Source organism: Oratosquilla oratoria, chromosome 14, assembly GCF_046742065.1.
Source record: "Oratosquilla oratoria isolate Oo_2021 chromosome 14, ASM4674206v1, whole genome shotgun sequence".
In the NCBI taxonomy this organism is placed as follows: Eukaryota; Metazoa; Arthropoda; class Malacostraca; order Stomatopoda; family Squillidae; genus Oratosquilla; species Oratosquilla oratoria.
This window is the reverse complement of record NC_134790.1, coordinates 53,059,967-53,077,016: the sequence shown is the minus strand read 5'-3', so window position 1 is coordinate 53,077,016 and position 17,050 is coordinate 53,059,967. Positions and strand designations below refer to the sequence as shown.

The 17,050-nt window shown below is 40.8% G+C and overlaps 1 protein-coding gene across 1 annotated transcript in view; it reads right to left on the bottom strand.

Moving 5' to 3' along the window:
- Positions 1–17,050, bottom strand: part of LOC143032873 (ATP-binding cassette sub-family F member 1-like) — a 136,052-nt gene that overhangs the window by 87,112 nt on the left and 31,890 nt on the right. Inside the window, exons 2-4 of the mRNA XM_076198063.1 lie at positions 10,134–10,330; positions 5,751–5,851; positions 3,399–3,483 (exon numbers count right to left, since the gene is read on the bottom strand). Coding sequence (XP_076054178.1) covers positions 3,399–3,483; positions 5,751–5,851; positions 10,134–10,330 — 383 coding nt within the window. The remainder of the gene's footprint in view (positions 1–3,398; positions 3,484–5,750; positions 5,852–10,133; positions 10,331–17,050) is intronic.

Sequence of the window (17,050 nt, the reverse complement as noted above, 5' to 3'; positions counted from 1 at the left end):
CTTTTTGGCTACCCCCCGTGTAGGGGGAAAAAAGCCTTTGGTATATGTATATATGTATGCATATATATATATATATATATATATATATATGTATATATATATATATAATGTTATACATTTATTTATATATACATACATTCATACACACACACACACATACAACCACTTCAAAAATGGCTGCACATCATTGATGCAAAAACATCAAATCATGATCAGAGAACTTGCAGACAAGGTGGGCTTTAGCACTGGATCCGTTTATTCCATTATGTAACGAAGGAGGATTTGGGCTTCAGGAGAATTTCAATGAAGTTTGTACCAAAGCTACTAATGATTGAGCAAAAGCCATTCCATTTGGACATTGCACAAGACATGCTGGAAACTATAACCAGCAATCCCAATTTCCTCAACACCGTGATCAATGGAGAGAAATCCTGGGTTTATGGGTACGACCGAAAAAAAAAAAAAAAAAAAAGGCAAATCCACTGCTATGTACAGTGGCCGCAAAAAAAAAAGTTTTGAGCGCAAATAGAAATGTTACACGCGAATCGACGTAACAATTCTATTCTCGTTCCCGCCATATGAAAAGTGGCAGAGCTAGTGCTGATGTAGGATGCTTGGTCTCTCCTTACTCCCTTCTACCCCCACGCATCACTCCTCACTGAGCTACCAAAGCTCGACGAGAGAAGGTCACCTGCAGGCTGCTCCCAAGCGCCCTTTTTTTTTTACTCGAGGGCCACTTTTCCTGCCCTGTATCTCCACTTCTACCAGGCACAATGGTAAAAAGTCAGCTTTCTTTGGCGAAGAAGAGTCGGGCCCTGGCTCTATTAGAACAAGGAATGTCTGTGATACGCGTGGCGGCTGAGCTGCAGGTCACAAGAATGACGATTTACCGCCTCAAGAAAGCAGGTGGCGCTCTGCCCCTGGGTACCACACCACGAAGGAAGGAGGGCAGTGGACAGGGTGCAGGGATGACCCGTCATCTAGGAGGTGCTAAGATGGGAGGGAGGGTGGAGGGGTGTGGAGTGTTTTTGGGGATGGAATGGGTGGGAATGATTTTATGCCTTTTCCTTTTTGGCTACCTCCCTAGTAAAGGGGAAAAAGCCTTGGTATATGTATGTATGTATGTATGTGTGATAGAAGAAAGCTGAAGATAAATGTGGGTAAAAGTAAGGTGATGATATGTACAAGGGGTGAAAGTGGCAGTAGACTGGAAGTGAGCATTAAGGGAGAGCGACTGGAGGAAGTGGATAGTTTTAGATACTTGGGAGCAAATGTGGCAGGAAAAGGAGTGGAGGTAGAATGTAGATTGAGAGAAGCGAGTAAATGTGTTGGTAGATTAAAAAGTGTAATGAGGAATAGACATTTGGGAATGGATGCTAAGAGGAGACTGTATGAAGGAGTGATTGTGCCAACAGCACAGTATGGGGCAGAAACATGGAACATAAGAGAGGAAGAGAGGAGTTTGAATGTGTTTGAGATGAGGTGTCTGAGAAGTATGATGAGTGTTACTAGGCTAGAGTGAGAAATGAGGAGGTGAGGAGGAGAACAGGGGTGGAAAGGGAGTTGGGAGATAGGGTTGATGAAAGAGTATTAGGATGGTTTGGACACATGGAAAGAATGAGTAAAGAAAGACTAGTAAAAGAGGTATGGAAGGCAGATGTGGAGGGAGTGAACATGAGGGGATGTCCTAGGATGAGGTGGATGGATGGGGTGAAGGGGGCTTTGGGGAAGAGGGGAATGTCTGTTGAGGAAGGACGGGAGAGGACAGAAAACAGGGGTGAATGGAGAATGGTTGTATATGGAGGATGTTGTGATTGCATGAGGTGGAATGGTGAGGTAGTATGTGTGAGCAAAATTTGACGCAGCCCGAAGGGATTTCTCCCCGTCTTCTCCTTTTATGCAAGGGGGGACGGAGAGGGGGGGGTCGCCGATTTAATGAAGTGGCCTTGCTGTGGATGTGCTGTCTTGCGACACTGCTTCTGACCCAGGGCAGTGGACAAGCTGCAGGGATGACCCGTCATCCAGGAGGTGCTAAGATAAGAGGGAGGGTGGAGGGGTGTGGAGTGTATTCAGGGATGGAATGGGTGGGAATGATTTTATGCCTTTTCCTTTTTGGCTACCTCCCTTGTAAGGGGAAAAAGCCTTAGTATATGTATGTATATATGAAAATGCCCCTGTAAGGAACCAGATTTCAATCCAAAGAAGAAATCATGCTGAATGCAATGGACCAACTGCGCACCTTCAAAAAAGAGGCATTCCTGGGCTACTTCCAACAGCTGCAGGACCACTGGGGGAAGTGTATGGCTACCCAAGGGAACTACTTTGAAGATTAGGTTAAGTTAGTTGTATCTGGATACAAGTATTTTTCTATGAACAAAGGCTGCATACTTTTTGAACAGACCTTGTATATGCTTCCCTAATTTTATTTTGCAACCAATTATAATATGCTCACTTCTCTTCCACCACACCTTCACCTCTTCATCCCACCATTCACTACCTCTACTTGTTCCTTCCCATTCTCCTCATCCTACACATTTCTGCACATTATCTCACTTCCTACTTGAAATACCCTTATTCTTTTTTCTCCTGGTCTCCAATATCTCCCACCAATTCCCACATTTCTCTCAGATTCTGATATTCTTTCCTTTCATCCTTCTCATTTAAATTGTTCACAATCCACACTTCTCTAGCACAGACACAATCACCACACAACTAAATACCTCAGTCAGTCAGTTACCTGGGAGACATGAATCTCCTTCAAGAGACCTGGACCAACAGAATAGCTGATTGGTCTACTACATTTCTTAAATCTCTCCATCATCTCTACAACTTCACCTCTTCAGCATGATTTGTTCCCAACAATTATAGTAATGGTCATCTGTGATAAAATACAATATCCCTCACTCACCCATTCCCTTTCTCTCTCTCTCTCACCTCCCATCTCTATCTCTCTCACTCTCCCAACCCTCCCTCTCCCCCCCTCCCATCTCTCTCTCTCTCCCTCCCACCACTCTCTCTCTCCCTCATACCTCTCTCTCTCTCTCTCTCTCTCTCTCTTGCTCTCCCTCCCACTTCTCTTGCTCTCCCTCCCACCTCTCTCTCTCTCTACCCCTACCAGCACTCTCTCTCTCCCTTCCCACCTCTCTTTCCCTTCCCACCTCTCTCTCCCCACCTCCAATCTCTCTCTCTCACCTTCCTTCCTCTCTCCCTCCCACCACTCTCTTGCTCTCCCTCCCAATTCTCTCTCTCTTGCTCTCCTTCCCACCTCTCTATCTTGCTCTCCCTCCCACCTCTCTCTCTCTCTTGCTTTCCCTCCCACCTCTCTCTCTCTCTCTCTCTTCCAACCTCTCATCACCGATCCACATACCCTTTTCATTTTCTTTCACATTAAATCTCACCTGTTCACAGTAGAGCAAATCTATGTTTGGGGGAATACTAAGAGCACGATTCTGGATATGACGGAGTAGGGTGGTCTTTCCATGCCTGAAAGGAGCACAAATTTTAAAAAATTAGTTTCAATATCCTAATTCTAAAGCAATATGTAAACTTCAAGCTTTAAAGAGAGTTGACAACAGTAACTGCTCCCCTCCCCCACAAGCTATTGACAGAGAAACAGTCCCACAATAATACAATGCAGACATCAATTTTTCTTTTCCCTGGGGATAAGAGTGAGGACACAAGGACTTATACCAGCTGCCGTGGGGCTGCAGGTTTATAATTAAGAAACTAAAGGCAATATTTTTTAAGTATTACCTATAAAAAGTCTCATGAGAAACAGGCATCTAGGAATGGATGCAAAGAGGAGATTGTATGAAGGGGTGATTGTGCTGATGGGGCAGAGATGTGGAATTTAAGAGAGGCAGAGAGGACAAGTTTGAATGTGTTTGAGATGAAATGTCTAAGATGAAATGTCTGAGAAGTACGGTAGGGGTTACTAGATTGGATAGAGTGAGAACCGAGGTGAGGAGGAAAGTGGGTGTGGAAAAGATGACACATTGGGCTGATGAAAGAGTATTGGGGTGGTTTGGACACATGGAAAGAATAAGTGAAAAAAGATCAGTAAAAGAGGTGCAGAAGGCACATGTGGAGGGAGTGAATTTGAAGGGGCAACTAAGGATGAGATGGATGGATGGGGTGAAGGTGGCACTGAGAAAGAGGGGCATTTCTGTTGAGCAAGGAAGAGAGAAAGTAGAAGATAGGGATGAGTGAAGAGTGGCTGTGTATAGATGATACTGTTATGAAACAAAGGGAGTGGTGAGGGATGGGAGTGCTTCTGTGTGAACCATATTTTGACACAGCACAAAGGGATTTCTCCCTATCTTCTCATTCTGCAGATGGGGGGGCATTGATTATGTGAAGTAGCCTTGCTGTGGATGTACTGTCTTGCTACACTGCTTCTGACCTAGAGCAGTAGGAGGGATACAGTGTTGACACATCATCCATGAGGAGCTAAGATGAGAGGGAGGAGGGGGTCGTGGAGAGGAGTTGAGTGGGTATGTACCTTTGACTTGGCTACTTCCCTTATAAGGGGGGGGGGGAAAGCTCTTTGTATATAGAATAGATACATAAAGGCAATAACTATTAATTCTATTATTCAGAGTGGACCCAAAAAGCAAATTGCATTTTCCTTAAAGAACTCAATACTGATGATGAAAGTGTTGCCAGAGGAGAGAGAGGAGAAAATGGGGAGAAAGTGGAGAGAGGGGAAAGAAACCTAAAATCTTGGGCCTCACTTTATATGCATGTCTTTCATCCCACCCATCACCTTACAGTGCAAATCAATAAGAAATATATTCATATCAATACCAAGCACAAGTTTTGGTCAGAAGGAAACTCTAATCACAGTCTATAAACAGTTCTTGACAACCACACTTGACAACAGCATGGTTTCCAACAATTAGGAAGTCAACCAACATACTATATTTCTAAAAAGCATCAAGAATAACAACAGGATGTATCATAACCACCCCAAAAGAACATCTGCATACAGAAACCAAAATCCTCCCCATAGAACATCACATGAAAACGATAGGTACACATTTATATGCAACTGTCCTCAACTCCATTCACCCATATTATCAAAGTGCAGCCCATTGAATACAACAAAAATATATATACTAGCAATACACTACCCACACATCTACAACAACCTACCACCTGCACCACACAGCACATCCATACAAAATGCACTAACATTCAGATAACACAATGAGCACTTCAAAACTTATCACCAAACTTCCTATTCCATCAAACCCCTCCAGACATTAAACCAACAGAAAAATTCCTCCCAAAAGAAGCTAGAAACAACATTGTCATGACTATGTTCAGTTCACCATCCAGCAATGAAACAATACCAACACAGAACAGGTCTGCACATAGAAAAAACCACCACCACCCTATATTACCCCATCCAAACCATTCCCAGACAACACAATATTTCTTTCATCAAGTAACTTATGTGCCAAACTAGTGGCAGTTACCAGTTACATGGGAGTCATGGGTACCCTCCAAGAGTGATCTGGAGTAATGGATGGACAGATTGATTGTACTGGGAACTTTCATCATACTCCCACGCAGAATTCCCATTCATAAACCCCTACATCAATGGAACCTACTGTACAATGTACTATTCCACCATATTCTACAACAGAATTTGTTTGACAAAATTTCACCAACTCTTTACAATCATCCTAAGAAGCAGATTTTATTCTAGCCTACATCATGACTCAATATAAAATAAAAATACTTACCCATTGGGGCCTACCAATCCATATCTGCGCCCTTGTGCAATAAGTAGGGAAGCATTGCTGAACAATGCCTTGCCTTTTGCAGAAATACTGAAGTTTTCAATCTGCAAAAAGAGTATCAACATTAAAAAAAATTGAACAATTTTGCACCTCCTTTTGATTTGTCAGAATCTAATGTAATTTTCCCCCTTCTCCACATCTAATGTCTAGCTAAAAACATTACAATTCTTGGCAGTTTTAATCTGAGTTCAAATAACAGTTAATCTCAAATCAAATAACATAAGACCAATAATGTCAATATCACCCAGCCCCCTGTCCAGGGTATTGGCTGCATGTTACTGTGGGGTTAAAAGCTGCTAAGTAGCATGGAGCTGATACTTTAGGGTCTATATGGGGCACCCCTATCGACCAGGGCCAAACATTATTTTGTATGTGATAGAGGAAATCTCTATTCATAGAGAAATGATGATACTTTATTATACTGCGCCTGCCCCTCCATTATGCTGTCCTCCCACTCTTAATACTGTCCTATACCCCTTCTCTGATTGTTCATTTCCTATTTTCATCAAACCCTGTGGTGGGGGAGAATACTGCCATTGAATGTTCCCACTTGAATAGTAAAAGGCGACAAAAAACAGGACGGGGAATAGGACTGGGCATCCTACACTGTAACCCCAAAGACGATATTCCTAAAAAAGCAAAGACATAAGAGGGTCTGGGAGGAGCTTTCCAACCAGAACCCTAAGGTTTAGGTCTTTTAATGTGTATGGATGTGGTGTGGGTGAGAGTAAAAGGGGAGAGATAGGCAGTATGTTTGTGAGAAAAAAAAATGGATGTGTTGGCATTGAGTGAAACTAAGTTGAAAGGGAGGGGTGAGTTTGGGAGTGTAGTTGGGAGGGTGTCAGGAGTGAAGAGAGGATGAGGTAGAGAAGGGGTCACTATACTAGTAAGTGAAGAGATAGATAAACGTGTGGTGGACTGGAAGGATAATGTGAAGGTGAAACTGGGAATGGAGATGTAGGTTTTTGTAAGTGCATATGGGCCTGGTGGTAAGAAGAGTGTAGAGGAAAGGGAGGATTTTTGGATAGATTTAAATGAGTGCATTGAGGATTTTGGGAGGAATGTCAATGTAGTGGTAATGAGTGATCTTAATGCTAGGGTAGGAAAGGAACCAATACATGGAGTGATTGGAAAGTGTGTTCTGGGAAAAAAAAATTGTAGAAGAGCTGATGGTGATGTGTCTTGAGAGTTGACAATAGCAAATACAGTGTTTCAAAAGAAAATCAAGAATAAATACATATGGGAGAGGGTAGTGGATGGAAGGGTGGTAGATATGGCTTTAACCCTTTCCATACGGTGCCGCACACGTAGGCGTCATGAGGAGCAAGTGGATACGCTGCCATATCGGCGTCTTGATTATATTTATTGTAGTCGCCCCTGTGTTTTTACATTCTCTCAAATGTGCCCTGAATCCCATTCTCTGTGGCTTTCAAAATTCGCGGGTGAAAGAGAGAACGATCGATATAAGCGGTGACTATATTTTATGATGCGAGTATTATTACGACACGTCGTACGGCTGGCATTGGCTGCTGCCCGCGAGATTTAAGTTCCGTACTGAAGTGGTTAATGGACTATAAAATGGTAACCAGGAGAATAGTAGGAAGAGATTTGTATATACTTTCTAAGGGGAGAGAGTGGGGGAATATCAGATCATTTTTTGGTGGAAGGTATGTTGAGAGTGGAGAATTGATGGAGAACAGGGAAAAAGACAAAAGGTAGGGAGGTGCTTGGAGTAAACTGCTTAAATGAGAAAGAAAAGGAGTAGAAGAAGCTAAGGAGTGAAAGTGAGCAAAGGATAGAGTAGAACTAGGAGTGGAGTGGGGATGGTTCAAAGGAGTCACAAGGTGTGCAAAGGTGGTATGTGGAACAAGGACAGGAGGAAATAGGACAAGAGAATGATATTAGAGAAAATATATATATATATATATATATATATATATATATATATATATATATATATATATATATATATATATATATATATAAAGGAGGCAAACAGGAGACCAGATGTGAAATGGGGTAAGAGTATGACAAAAAAAAATTGAAGGCAATAAAAAGATGTTTTGGAAGGAACTTAAGAGTGGAAGAGGAGGTGAATCAAGTAGAGAAAAGGTAAAAGGTGCAGATGGAGAGATGATATTGGAATAAACGGCAGTAAGAGGAAGATGGTCAGAGCATCTTAGGGAGTTGCTAAATGTGGAAGATAGGGAGGGAAAGGTAGTTGCAGTGGGATGTGCTAAGAAAATGACAATGATGAGTGAGGAAAATGGAGGAGAAATAAGGAAAGATGAGGTGAAAGCAGTTATTAAAATGATGAGAGTAGCTAAGGCACCTGGGTTGGATGGGTGTCATGTGGAGTGTCTAAAAGTGGGAGGTACAGTGATGGTGGACTGGCTGGTAAGGTTGTTTGCAGTTTGTCTAAAAGAGGGTAGAGTGCCGGAGGATTGGAGAAATGCCTGCATAGTTCTGCTTTACAAGGGAAAAGGGGACAAATGTGAGTGTAGTAGTTTCAGAGGGATCAGTTTGTTGAGTGTAGTTGGGAAGGCTTATGGGAGTGTTTTGAGAGGATTAGAAGAGGAACAGTGTGGGCTTAGGACAGGTAGGGGTTGTGTGGATCAGATTTTTGAGGTAAGGCAGATGCATGAGAAAGCTTTAGGAAAATGTAAGGATGTTTTTTGGGCCTTTACAGTTATGGAAAAGGCTTATGACAGGGTAGAGAGGAAGGCACTGTGGGAGGTATTGCAGATGTATGGGATAGGAGGAAAGTTGTTAAGAGCAGTCCAGAGTTTTTACAATAGTAAAGCCTGTGTTACAATTAGAAATGGAGAGAGCGAGTGGTTTGAGATAAAGGTAGGACTTCTCCAGGGATGTGTTATGTTGCCTTGGCTGTTCAATTTATACATGGATGGGGTGGTGTGAGAGGTAAATGCAAGGGTAATGTGCCAGGGATTGGAGATGAGAGATAAGCCACTTGTTTGCTGACAATACTGCACTTGTGTCAGGATCAGAGGAGAGATTAAGGAAGTAATAGAGTTTGGGAAGGTGTGTAAAAGGAAGTTGAAGATAAATGTGGGTAAAAGTAAAGTGATGAGATGTACAAGGGGAGAATGTGGCAACAAATTGGAAGTGAGTATTAAGGGAGAGAGACAGGAGGAAGTGGACAGCTTTAGATACTTGGGTGCAAAGGTGACAGGAAAGGGAGTGGAGGTGGAGGTAGAATGTAGAATGAGAGAAGCAAGTAAATGGCTTGGGGGATTAAAAAGTGTAATGAGAAATAGATATTTAGGAATGGATGCTAAAAGGAGATTGTATGAAGGAGTGACTGTGCAGACAGCACTGTATGGGGCAGAAAAATCTGTTATGGGAGCCAGTAGTATGTATATCTATTTACATAATTATGTACATATAAAGCCACCTAGTAGGTTTGCACTAGGAATTGTAAATCCCGCAAGCTTGAGCTATCCCCCATGGGTTAGGCAGTACTGTATCTGCATTGGTCAAAGACTCATGCACTCTGTCTCGTGTGTAGATTCGTTATAAACTAAATATACTGGTGTGTGAACTTTTTATTTGCCACATTGAACATAAGGAAACACATGGAACATAAGAGAGGAAGAGAGGGGTTTCAATATGTATGAGATGAAGTGCCTGATAAGTGTAGTAGGGGTTACTAGGTTGTATAGATTGAGAAACAAGGTGAGGAGAGTGGGGGTGTAAAGGGAGGTGGAAGATAGTGCTGATGGTTTGGGCACATGGAAAGATGAAGAAAGATTAGTAAAAGAGGTGTGGAAGGCAGAGGTGGAAGGAGTGAACATGAGGGGGCAACCTAGGATGAGATATGGATGGGGTAAAAGGGGCATTGGGAAAGAGGGGAATGTCTGTAGAGGAAGGGAGAAGACAGAAGTTGGGGGTGAGTGGAGAATTGTTGTGTATGGATGATGCTGTGATGTAAGGGAGTGGATGGGGGACAGGGTGAGGGAGTAAATGTGAATATTTTGACACAGGTAGAGTGGATTTCTCCCTGTCTTCTCTTTTTCTGCATGAGGGGATGGAGAGAGGGTGTCACTGATTAAATGAAGTGACCTTGCTGTGGATGTACTGTGTCTTGCTACATTGCTTCTGGGCAAGATGCAGGGATGACCAATCATCCAGGAGGAGCCAACATAAGAGGGAGGAAGGGGGTGAATAGCAGTAGAGTATGTGGGGATAGAATGGGTGGGAGTGGATTTTATGCCTTATTTTTTGGCTACCTCCCTTGTAAGGGGGAAAAGCCATTGGTATGTATGTATATGGTATACATTCACCATGAAATAAAACTGAATCTACCTTAATGTCTACTGCATTTTCAAGCTGGTCTTGCTGCTTTGCAGATTTTTCTGCCTGGGACACAGTAAAGTTTTCATCAATAGATGAAGACCCATGGCCACCTTTCTTGAGCATTGCCTCCATCTGCTCTGCATATTCCTTTTCTTTTTTAAGTTTCTTTCTTTCCTTGTGGCTAAGCTTTTTCATGGCTTCCCTTTCTGAAATAAAGATTGCAGGTAATAATACTTACTCAACTACATTATTCAACTTCTACATGCATGATATTACAACACCAGCTGAAGAGAGCAGCAAACATATTGCAGCCAACATTGACATCACACTCATATGCACTCAACATAAACAAAGTAGCCACTGCTCACCCCCAATTATACAGATACAGACTAAAGTAGCGATTAATCACCGAGTAGGTTGCACCAGTCAAGTCACACTACTCACTTCTGACAAATGACATAGTATTATTTCATTACTGGATAGTAACCTCAACATAGTCATGCTAGTGTAGTTCTTGTTCTTTTTGGGAGGTATTTTTCTGTGGGGCTTATGTCAGGAGGAGTTTGATGGAGTAAGGAGTTTGATGATCAGTCTTGACTTCTAAGCTATTCAAATCATTTATGATTCTGCATGGAAAATGTATTTCTTCACATCCTTTAGACATTTTGTTCACGACTTCTTAAGCCAGCAAAAAGAGCTAGAAAATTGCTTATGTTAGTGGTGAAGAATGAAATATCAATGGAAATTAGAAGTGAAATTAGCTACACAGCAACTGCATGCACTTATGGTATGAACAAATCAAGTGTTCTTGGCATAAAACAATGGAAAAACAACATTAAAGCTGCTCAAGCTTCATGCACACCTAAATCAGCTAGTTATTATGCACATGAGAGATGATGCCTTTGTGAAAATGAAACAAGCTTAAGTATTTAGATAGAAGATTTCGCACAATGACATATACCATTTAACTTTAAATTACATAAATACATACATATACCAAGGCTTTTTCCCACTTACAAGGGGGGTAGCCAAAAAGAAAAAGGCATAAAATCATTCCCACCCATTCCATCCCTGAATACACTCCACCCCTCCACCCTCCCTCTTATCTTAGCACCTCCTGAAAGACGGGTCATCCCTACACCTTGTCCACTGCCCTGGGTCAGAAGCAGTGTCACAAGACACAGCACATCCACAGCAAGGCCGCTTCATTAAATCGGCGACCCCCCCTCTCCGTCCCCCCATTGCATAAAATGAGAGGACGGGGAGAAATCCCTTCGGGCTGCGTCAAATTTTGCTCACACATACTACCTCACCCCCCATCCACCCGCCCATTCCACCTCATGCAATCACAACATCATCCATATACAACCATTCTCCATTCACCCCTGTTTTCTGTCCTCTCCCGTCCTTCCTCAACAGACATTCCCCTCTTCCCCAAAGCCCCCTTCACCCCATCCATCCACCTCATCCTAGGACATCCCCTCATGTTCACTCCCTCCACATCTGCCTTCCACACCTCTTTTACTAGTCTTTCTTCACTCATTCTTTCCATGTGTCCAAACCATCCTAATATTCTTTCATCAACCCTATCTCCCAGCTCCTTTTCCACCCCTGTTCTCCTCCTCACCTCCTCATTTCTCACTCTATCTAGCCTAATAACCCCCATCATACTTCTCAGACACCTCATCTCAAACACATTCAAACTCCTTCTCTCTTCTTCTATTATGTTCCATGTCTCTGCCCCATACAGTGCTGTTAGCACAATCACTCCTTCATACAGTCTCCTCTTAGTATTCATTCCCAAATGTCTATTCCTCATTACACTCTTTAATCCACCACTCGCTTCTCTCAATCTACATTCTACCTCCACTTTCACTCCACCTTTCCCTGCCATATTTGCACCCATGTATCTAAAACTATCCACTTCCTCCAGTCGCTCTCCCTTAATGCTCACTTCCAGTCTACTGCCACTTTCACCCCTTGTACACCTCATCACCTTACTTTTACCCACATTTATCTTTAGCTTTCTTCTATCACATACTCTCCCAAACTCTGCCACCAACTTCCTCAATCCCTCCTCCAATCCTGCCATAAGCGCAGTGTCGTCCGCAAACAACAGCTGACACACCTCCCACTTTTCTCCATTTTCTTTAACCATCTCCAATCCCCTGCCCACTACCCTTGCATTTACCTCTCGCACCACCCCATCCATGTATAAGTTGAACAGCCAGGGCGACATAATGCATCCTTGACGAAGTCCCACCTTTACTTCGAACCACTCACTCTCTCCATTTCCAATCCTGACACAAGCTCTACTACTCTCATAAAAACTCTTGACAGCTCCTAGAAGCTTTCCTCCTATCCCGTATATCTGCATAACCTCCCACAGTGCCTTCCTGTCTACCCTATCATAAGCCTTTTCCAGATCCATAAAAGCCCAAAACACATCCTTCCCCTCTCCTATAGCTTTCTCACATATCTGTCTTACCACAAAAATCTGATCTACACAACCTCTACCCATCCTAAATCCACACTGTTCCTCACCAATTACTACTTCTGTTCCTCTCCTAATCCTCTCAATCAAGATCCTCCCATAAGCCTTCCCAACTACACTCAACAAGCTAATCCCTCTGAAACTACGACATTCACACTTGTCCCCTTTTCCCTTGTAAAGAGGAACTATACAGGCACTTCTCCAGTCCTCCAGCATTCTACCCTCTCTCCAACAAACATTAAATAACCTCACCAACCAGTCCACCATCACTGTACCTCCCTTTTTCAGACATTCTGCATGGCATCCATCCAGACCAGGTGCCTTACCTGCTTTCATCATCTTAACAACTGCCTTCACCTCATTCTTCCTTATTTCTCCTCATTCATCACTCTCATTTTCTTCGCACTCCCCCCTGCAACTATCTTTCCCTCCCTATCCTCCTTCACATTTAGCAACTCCCTAAAATATTCTGCCCATCTTCCCCTTACTGCCTTCTCTTCCATTATCATCTCTCCATCTGCACCTTTTACCTTTTCTTCTCTACTTGATTCGCCTCCTCTTCCTCTCTTAATTTCTTTCCAAAACATCTTTTTATTACTTTCAAAATTTTCTGTCAAACTCTTACCCCAATTCACATCTGCTCTCCTCTTTGCAACCTTTACCTTTTGCTTTACTTCTCTTTTCTTTTCTTTGTACCTCTCATATGACTCCCTCGTCCTATTTTGTAACCAATCTGTGAAAGCTCGCTTCTCTTCTACAACCTTCTTTGTTTCCTCATTCCACCATTCACTACCCTTTCTTCTATTTCCCCCTGTCCTTCTTGTTCCACACACCATCCTTGCACACTTTATGACTCCCTCCTTAAACCATCCCCATTCCTCCTCCACACCCAGCTCTACTCTACCCTTTACTCCCTCCCACTCCTCCTTCAGCTTCTTTCCGTACTCCTTCTCCTTTTCCTTCTCATTCAAAGAGTTCACTCTAAGAACCTCCCTACCTTTTGTCCCTTTCCTCTTCCTCCATCTATCCTCCACTTTCAACTTACCTTCCACCAAAAAATTATCTGATATTCCCTCACCCTCTCCCCTTAGCACATTTACATCCTTAACTCTTCCTATCATAATCCTATTTACCACTACATAATAGTGATGTACCGAAGCTTCGGTATCGGTATTGGTATCGGTAAATATCGGTTTATTTTCAAGCTATCGGTATCGGTATATATCGGTATCGGTAAAATAGAAGGTATCGGTATATCGGTATCGGTATTGAAAAATAAATACCGATACCGATACCGATACCTTGAGAGAAAATTTAAGTTAAATTACTTTCATTCATGAAACAAATAAATAATTATATAAATATATAAAGTAAAGGGTGTCTTTCACGCCATGTGGTTGTGGAATCATTTGCGTCTTATGTAAGAAGAGAAGAGAGCTAGCTGATGGCTATTATCCTATTACCCTTTTCGATCTCATTCTTAATATTTATTTATTGTAATTATTTATTTATAATTAATATTTGAACTTGCATTTTTCAGATAGTCAATATTGTGATAAATTTATTAAATTACAATTAGAATTGCCAGAATTAGCAATAATGCCTAAGTCAAAGCAGTGTTATATGGAATCTAGTGACAGTATGCAAAGATGATTCTTCAAAAGTATCCTGTAATTTCTGTAATAAACAGGCAAACCCAAACAACAACAAATATTAGAAAGCATCTTCAACATAAACATCCTGATGAGTTTGGAAATGCCAAATTGGAGCAGAAAAAAGCAGCTGAATCTAACCCAACACTTGCCTCATTCTTAAATTTTCCACCTACCAAAAAGCTAAAAATTTCAACTTCAACTTCTAGTCAAAGTCAAACAGGCTGTTCAAGTGCAAAACAGGTATCTCAACAGCCAACTCTTGAAGCTACTCTCCAGTACAAAAAGATTTGGGACATCAACAGTGCTCCAGCAAAAGAGGTACACAAATATATTGCTGAAATGATCACAATAGATTGTCAACCTATATCTATTGTAGAAGATCTGGGATTTGCTAGGCTCCTTAATCACTTAAAACCAAACTATAAGATCCCAAGCAGGAAATACATCTCTAACACAACTATCCCAGAGCTTTATGAAAAAGTGCACAATAAAGTACAAGGCATTGTGAGCAATGCGCAAAATATCAGTTTGACGACAGATATATGGACCAGTTTGTCCAATGATTGCTTTATGAGTGTAACTGGGCATACTCTCACCAAAGACTTTGTCAAGGACACCATTGCATTGTCTATTAAACCATTCCCTGAAAAACACTCTGCCAAAAACATTGCAGATTTGATTGATGAAGTAATAGAAAACTTCAAAATACCCTGTCATAAGATACATTTCATATCTCATGATAATGCATCTAATGTAACAAAAGCTGTCAATGATTCACAGTATCTGAGCCTACCTTGTTTCTTGCATACACTGCAGCTTGTTATCAATGATGCAGTTTTTGAACAACGTGTTGTAATAGATATTATTGGAATGTGCAAGTCTATTGTAACCCATTTCCATCATTCACCTCAAGCTTCTCAGAAACTACTAGAGCTACAAAAAAGACACAATTGCCCTCAACATAAGCTAAAACAAGACGTTGCGACAAGATGGAACAGCAAGTATCACATGCTCAAAAGAATATATGAACAAAAAGCAGCACTTGTCAATTACTGCATGGATGTACCTGGTCTTCCATCAATTGATGCAAATAAATGGAGCATCATAGGAAAATTACAAGCACTCCTGAAAAGCTTTGATGATATAACTGTTAGGTAAGTACAATTTTTAGTTATTTGATTCATTTTGAAATAGCTATAGGTCTGATAACGTTGTGAATAGGGTTGCAACCTGAAAAAAAAACTTTTTTCGGAAAAAAAAATTTCATGAAAAAAACAGACCTTTAAACATGTTTGTAAAGATAAATAGAATAAGAATAAGCCCAAAGTTCAATGAATCAATAAGCTCATTAGCTAACTTTTATTTCAGAAAGTGTAGAATATACTTCTTGAATCTTGATCAGGTATCACAGTCTACTCATTGTCTCATTCTAATGATCATTCATTTGTGCATTCATTCATACTTTAAAAAATGCTCAACAAGCAAACCAGTAGGCAATAAATAGCCTTACAAAAAGATGCACAAGATGAGTTGCTATTGCTAAAGCCTAGAAATTAAATAGGGCCTAGTAATAAAATAATATCTTCGCAGTTACCTGTAGAACAAAGTAGTGATCTCATCTAGTTACACATAGGGTATTTTATTCCACGTTACTATTTTCCAGGTTCATAATATAATTACAACAAAAAGCATGCCAAGGGTCAAACGTTTTGACCCTTGGCATGCTTTTTGTAAATTAAAAATAATGATGTAACAGGGGTTTTGACTCAAAACCCGTTACATCATTATTTAAAGAAGTAGATATTTAATTTGTTTTCATGATATTTCAGACTTAACAAACTTATTTGTTATTTCATTAACATTTACCTTTATTCTAAACGTCTAAATCATTTTTAATTTACAGATTGAGTTCATGTGAAGCAAATTCTTCAGACATAATTCCCGTTGTTAAAATCATGGAATGCAACATTCAAAAGGCTTCAAATGCTCCAAACTTTTCTGGACTAGGTATGTATAATATTAATATACCGTAAACTGGGGCTACTTTGACACATTTTTCATTTTAAACTCTGCGACGCCAAGCAGCTTCGTTTAAATAATTAATAATTCAATTCATTTTAAACTGCTGGCATATTTCAATGGATTAACCTAAAAAAAATATTAAGCATTCAAATTAAAATTATGATCTATATGAGTACTTTTCTTATCTGAAATGGAGTGCCCCCCAGCTTCGTTCGTATGGCGGCCATCTTGAAAAAACCTACCTGTCAAAGTTACCCCAAAGTTACCCCCATACTGGGGGAAACTTTGACACCCCTAAGAAAGTTGTTTTTTACAGTTGTGGATGAATAAAACAAGCAGTTTATAACACAAAGGCGAACTTGCAGTTATCCTTTTCCTTCTGTGTTATACTTATTTACTTGAACTAAAATTTTCCAAATTAAAAAAAAAATTGTGGGTTCTTACTATTTCAGTTTCCTCCTGAGTATCTTAAACTAGATTGAACTAGAACAAAGTTAAATAGTTGAATAGATCAGGAATTTAGTCTAGTTTCATAATGAATAAAGAAATAAAAATTTGCAACAAAAATATAAAAAAAAAAGCTAACTCAACTTAAGAATTCTGAAATAAATAGAAATGTAGACCTATACAAAGTACAAAAAAATTACTTAGATTTTTAAATTTACAGCTACTTTATAGTGCTCATAACTATAGGCCTATAAGTTTGACTTCAATCGTAGGAAAAATAATGGAAACTATCATCAGAGATGCTATCG